Source organism: Sitophilus oryzae, unplaced genomic scaffold (assembly GCF_002938485.1).
Source record: "Sitophilus oryzae breed Bouriz unplaced genomic scaffold, Soryzae_2.0 scaffold_172_pilon_pilon, whole genome shotgun sequence".
NCBI classification, from domain to species: Eukaryota; Metazoa; Arthropoda; class Insecta; order Coleoptera; family Curculionidae; genus Sitophilus; species Sitophilus oryzae.
In genome coordinates, this window is record NW_022146424.1 from 3,041,965 (window position 1) to 3,047,964 (window position 6,000).

A 6,000-nucleotide genomic window follows, 5' to 3' on the forward strand; every position below is an offset into this window, starting at 1 on the left:
ACCCCGACAAAATACCTATGTACCTATATAAAATATTTTTATTTTATTTGCTTTTGCGTTTTATCTTTCAAAGAACACTATTTTATACCATGCCTAGTACATACCAAAAATCGCTATTTCGAAAGTAACGTAGCGACGGGAGCACCAACGCCAATAGTAACTGACCAAATTGCGACTGGCAAAACCGAAACCCTAGAAGCGCTCCAGCGACTGCTGGAACGAAGTACGTGGCCGCCGAGGTCCAGCGTCGATAATCAGTTACAGCAGTTACTGCTGTTCGCGACAGGGAACTAAAACTCTAGGAGCGCGACGGCTGGAGCGAAGTAGGTCACCGCCGAGGTCGAGCGTCGATGCCCAGTTACAGCAGTTACTTCTGTTCGCGATAGGGAACTACAACTCTAGGAGCGCGACGGCTGGAGCGAACACGTCCCGATCGAGATCGCGCGGCGCTACGGACATACCAGTTACTACTGTTGGCGACCGACGAAATCGCGACGGTTGGAGCTAAACACGTCGCTATGCGGTTACTACGGTTCGAGCTAACTTCAAGTGCGATTATAAATAATTTATTTGCAAATTATAAATAATTTATAATTTTGTAGTCATTATGATCGTCGTGCTTCAGTAACAGGTTCCTGATTCGTTGTGGAGCGCGACACGACGTTAAGAAAAAATACCGCTCCAAAATCGCATTACTCAAACACCGACACATCACTAGTATATACCGGGTGTTTCTCAAAAGTGGCTCACCCCTATAATTTTTTGATTTTTTAAGATAAATACACGATACTTGGTACGTTAGTTTATGATATAAATCAAGGTTGGTTGGCATATTTAATAGTTTTTGATCACTTTGTTTCACCGGAAATTACTCTAACTTTTGATTTTTAAATGGCATCCTCAGTATTTTTTTTACTTTAATCGATAGAAAATGATATTCTGTATAGAATGACATCATAAATATGTTAACTTTTGACAGTCTCACTTAAAAAATTGTATTTTAAACTTCAGTCTAGAGTGTCATGGCTGTGCTAAAAGTACTATTTTTTCAGGGAGCTTTGGAAAAATAGATTTGATCTTCTAATGAGGATGGCTCATTAGCATATTTAGAAAAGGTATTTTTTACGAATAATTTGGTACCGTACCCTTGGTATTTCGAGTCGAATTGTAGTTACATTTATGGTCATGGCACTCTAAATTGAATTTTAAAATGCTATTTTTTTAATTTGAAAATGTCAAAAGTTGACATATGTCATTCTATTCAAAATGCCATTTTCTATCATGTAAAGTAAAACAATATCAAGAATCGTCATTTAAAAATCAAAAGTTTTAGTCATTTCCGGTGAAAAAGGAAGTGGCTGAAAATAATTGAATACGTCAATCAGTCCTAATTTATGTCATATATGTTGTTTTTTTAACTGAAAAAATAAAGAAGTTATAGGGGTGAGCCACTTTTGTGAAACACCCGGTATATTCTTTACCTATGGAGGAGTTCTTCCAAAATCTGCACATAAGAAGTGTAGAGGTAATTTCAAGTACAGCCATTTAAAAGCACAGAAAGTGTGTAGCCTATAGAGGTGATATGTGAAATTTATTGCATTACATTACATATATCATTTATCAAGAAGGTGTATCAGTAAAGTAACAGAACACTAATTGGAGTTAAAAAAAGAAACAGTAAGTATTTAATGTGTATCTTTAATATTTAATACAGATAAAAAACAATAACAAACTTAATTCTAAAAACAGATCTTTAAGTCAAAAATCGGTAGTTTTGATTTATTATCTTTTTTTATTAAAGTTATTTAATACATTTAAAAATCTAGTAAATAAGAACTTTATACAGTAATATTCACCAAGTTTTTTAACTATATTGGAAACAGAAATAAATAAATTGTTATTTTATTATAAAAATTAATCACCAGAATATTGAAATTCAAGCCATAAAAAAATGTTGATTCCTAAAATTGATTGGTAAGTTTACAATCTGGTGAGTAATACTACACAGCTTTTAACAATATTTCTCACTTACGATTAAAACTAATCACATGTGTATATGTACATAAAAATATATAAATCAGACAAGAGAGCATAATATCAAACATGGGTAATCTCAATGAAGTAAATATCACAAAAATTCTATTAGCAATATTTTAGGAATTCACAGATACCTAAATATGATCAGTTTTATGTACACTTTTTAGTATAATAAATTTGGTACATGTTATTCGATACAGAGCAAAAACTAAAATCATCTAAAAGTAAAATTATATTTTGCTATTTATAAAGAAAATAAAGTCAATTTCTTGACTAGGAAGACTAAAAAGACAATCAGAAGAATATTTTTTTCCTAAAAATTATTTAATATTTCTTATTATTTTCTTTTGATTGATTTCTCTACAATATGTAATTTAATTTGGCAACCAGATATACAATCATCTTAACTCTATATAAAAAAATTACATCTTGAGGTTGAGAGTCATGCTTACCAATCACTACAATTAAAGTACCTATATATCTAGGGACTCTAACTACTACAATGTAGGTATCAGTCAATGATAACTCCGAAAGACACTCCTAGGTTAATATAAATCCTATAAGAACCTTTAAAAATTCATAATTATACATTTTTATATCCACTCATCTCTTAATTATACATCATTAACGTTTAAAAGTCTGTCAAATTTACTACTATTTCCCATAAGCTTATTCAATCTTTGCAAATGTAACAATTTATCCAAAATGCTATGATTGTAGTGCTTGGGAATTTCAACCGATGGTTCGTCAGTTTTAACAAGATTGGCAATATAGTCTTGCGTGGTTTTGCCATACAATATACCCAGATGGTCGGTTTTTGGTACAGCTTGGTAAAAAACCTTTTGTTTTTGCAAGGATTGCCAGTGCTGACAAGCCTGTAACGACCTTAGATTGACAGTACCGTCACCGTCGCCATATAAAAGAGTTGGATAGCCATCCAACCAAGTTCCTGGTTTGTAGTAAAGCCTATAACATACTCTTATAAGTCGCTATTTGTTTTTTGAGGTTGTAAGATTATAATAACGCCGGTCGGTGGCAGGGAATGCAATCCCGCAAATGCTGGATCCCGCAAATGCGGGATCCCTCTGAGATTCCGCGGGATCAAAGTTGCGGGATTTACCGTGCGGAATCCGCGAGATCGACACTTTACTACTGGGTTCTATATCGATCTCGATCAAGGTTAAACCGCTTCGTTCCGGGCCGATGCGTCGACGCTCGGAACCCGGGGGATTCTCCTTACGGCTTGGCCATTAAGTGAAACAAACATTGTTTGATTTCTTTCTGGCGTATGTGCGTAAGTGAAGAAAAGCGTTTAACTAGTACTTGTGGACAATTTCGTCAAAAAACTGCCGGACATAATTATCGGGACAAGCAAAATTTTAGGGTAAATTTAAAGTTGAATATCTCTTGAACTAAAAAAGATTTTGGGATGCGGTTTGGACCAGGTTTTAGATGCATCTATTATGATTAAGATGCTATGTGGTTTTCGAAAATATATTTAGCGAATTCTCGTATACAGGGTGTTTTATAAGAGTGTGAAATTTTGGTTAAGAATCTTTTTTACCGCAAATTTACAATTTTTAGTCCCGCAATTTTGCGGATCCGCGGGATTGATTGCTTTGATCCCGCAAGTTTGCAAGATTGAGATTTTGGTGCGGGATTGCATTCCCTAGCCGGTGGTTAAGTTTTTTTCAGGGATGTACGCGTAGAAAAATTACGATTTACGCGTAAAAAAAATATTATGAAAAGCAAAAAAATACTTTTTTCGAATTTGTAAAGTGCCTTTAAAAATGCTGGTTTCTGTTAATGACTATCATAAAAATTTGATTTATTGTCTTAGATTGTGTTTTTATTGATATCGTGAAGAAATATAACATTATTATGGTGAAATAAGAAGAAAAGAATGAAAGTATTGGTTGGGAAGGAAGAAAAATGCAATTTCTTCTTTTTTTTGTTACCTGTTATTTTTCATTGATACTTATGTTGATATTATATTATTGTATTGTAAAAAAGTATTACTTTTAAATATTTTTATATTATTTGCAACATTTGAAATGGTTTAAAAAATTACTTGTGAATGTTTGAAAAAATAGCATGTTCTATTCGGAGTAAAAATTACTTTTTGTGCCTCACCTGTAATGTCAAACTTACAGCCTCGCCACAAAAAGTATCATTTTCACTCCTAATAAAACAATATACTATTTTAATAACTATATATGTATATACTTACTTTTCTACTGTATCTACCTGGGAACCATAAAGACAATGTACTTCAACACCTGGAGGCTTAAAATTTAGCTTAAACGGTTCCACATCTTTTTTCATTTCCCAACCATCAGGAAAGGATATACCACTAAAAACAATTTTTTTTGGATAAAACCTTAACTTTTCCAATCAATAATAGAGAAAAAATATTATTAAAGCCTCAGCAACAGTTAAAAACAACAACTTACATAAAAAACTCCTCTAAATTACTTAGAGTATAATTCTTTTTTTCAGTTTGCACAAGAACTTCATCAGGCTTCCAAAATAGTGGAGATGGGAGCAGAAATGCCAAACTAGGTGAGGTTATCTGCTCAGCTCGCATCACACTCTCTCTTAAAATATAAGAACCCAAGTCATCACCTATCAAAGCATTTTTCATAAATATAACTCTCAAATTAGTATCACAGAATATATTTTTTACCAACCAATAGCATATACTTTGATAGCTTTGACTGATCCACCCCAAGCACCACTAAGAGTAACCAATCTTTTGATATACTTGTCTTTCCAGGCTTGACTTTGTTGATTTAAGAAATATAGTGACATAGGACCGCCCATCGAATGTGCTATTAACATTATAGAAGTGTTATTGTTTTCTTCGTAAGTGTCTTCAATCAATTTTTTAAGTTTCACAAAGTAGTCCTGGTTTTCATCTGATACATAAATAAAACATAATTTTGATTAGAACAATATTTTAGAATATTCTCATTAAATTTTACTCACTAGGTGCTTTTCTGAAGTCGTATGGTGCTCCTCTAATACTTGTATTCCTGTTATACCCCATTGCTGATAAAGTGGCAGCAACAATATTAAAATACAGGCCTGTGGCAGCATGACTTGGGTCTAGCCATTCCACAGTTTCACTATTCCCAAACCCAGGGACTCGAATGTCTACCTGATGATAATAATAGTAAATATAGCAGCAGTTGCTATATAGTAAAAATAACTAATACCTACCTATCCAGAAGATACCAACAGGATATTTTGTTGCCTTGACGTAAATATATCTATCTGTATGGTTTATTGCATTTTATGTAATATAAAAAGTAGTACATTATTTATTTTTCCTAAATATCTAGACGATATTGCTAGGATATTTTATTATCATGAGCATGTTTGGATATCTCAGCTGGATGAACATTAGATATACGACAGAGATATCCATAGGATATTCTATTCTGAGACATCTACAGGATTTCAGGATGTCTGGAGGATATCCTATAGATGTCTTTATAAGATGATCTTATAATGGGACATTCCGACATTCTATGAATATCCTGCGGATATTGTGTGTTATATGGGCGGAGAAGTCGTTTTTTTTAACTTTTTAAATTACTCTGGTATACTAAATTATTTTTCTGCTAGTTAAATCGTAGGGGAGTCTGCTTTGCAGCAAAGTTTTAGTCTTCCCAGCAGGAGATTATTGCTTTCCATTTGGCAGTAGCTATAATTTTATAGTAATGAGAGAAGTAATTGATGTTGTAAAATAGAAACCGCAACAAAAAGGGAGTAAGTAAGTTACCTATAGGAAAGTATCTAGCAACGTGAGTCATTTTATCTGAACATCGTTTATTAAAATTGAATTACCTTTCAGCAGGAGCGAAGAAAACCCAATTGATAATTCTTTAGACATCAACTTCATACAAAATCTCTTATTGGGATGCCCTATTCAAGTTGAAAGGGACCGACTGTTATAGG

General features: G+C 33.2%; 1 protein-coding gene across 1 annotated transcript; it reads right to left on the bottom strand.

The window, feature by feature from the left end:
- Positions 1-1,772: 1,772 nt before the first annotated feature.
- LOC115881652 (group XV phospholipase A2-like) lies at positions 1,773-5,192 on the bottom strand. The gene is made up of 5 exons (XM_030899224.1): positions 5,026-5,192; positions 4,728-4,955; positions 4,491-4,662; positions 4,268-4,390; positions 1,773-3,003 (listed from the first exon to the last, which is right to left on the bottom strand). Exons 1-5 carry the CDS (start codon positions 5,084-5,086, stop codon positions 2,652-2,654), a joined length of 936 nt encoding a protein of 311 aa, XP_030755084.1. The 5' UTR covers positions 5,087-5,192; the 3' UTR covers positions 1,773-2,651.
- Positions 5,193-6,000: the final 808 nt, after the last annotated feature.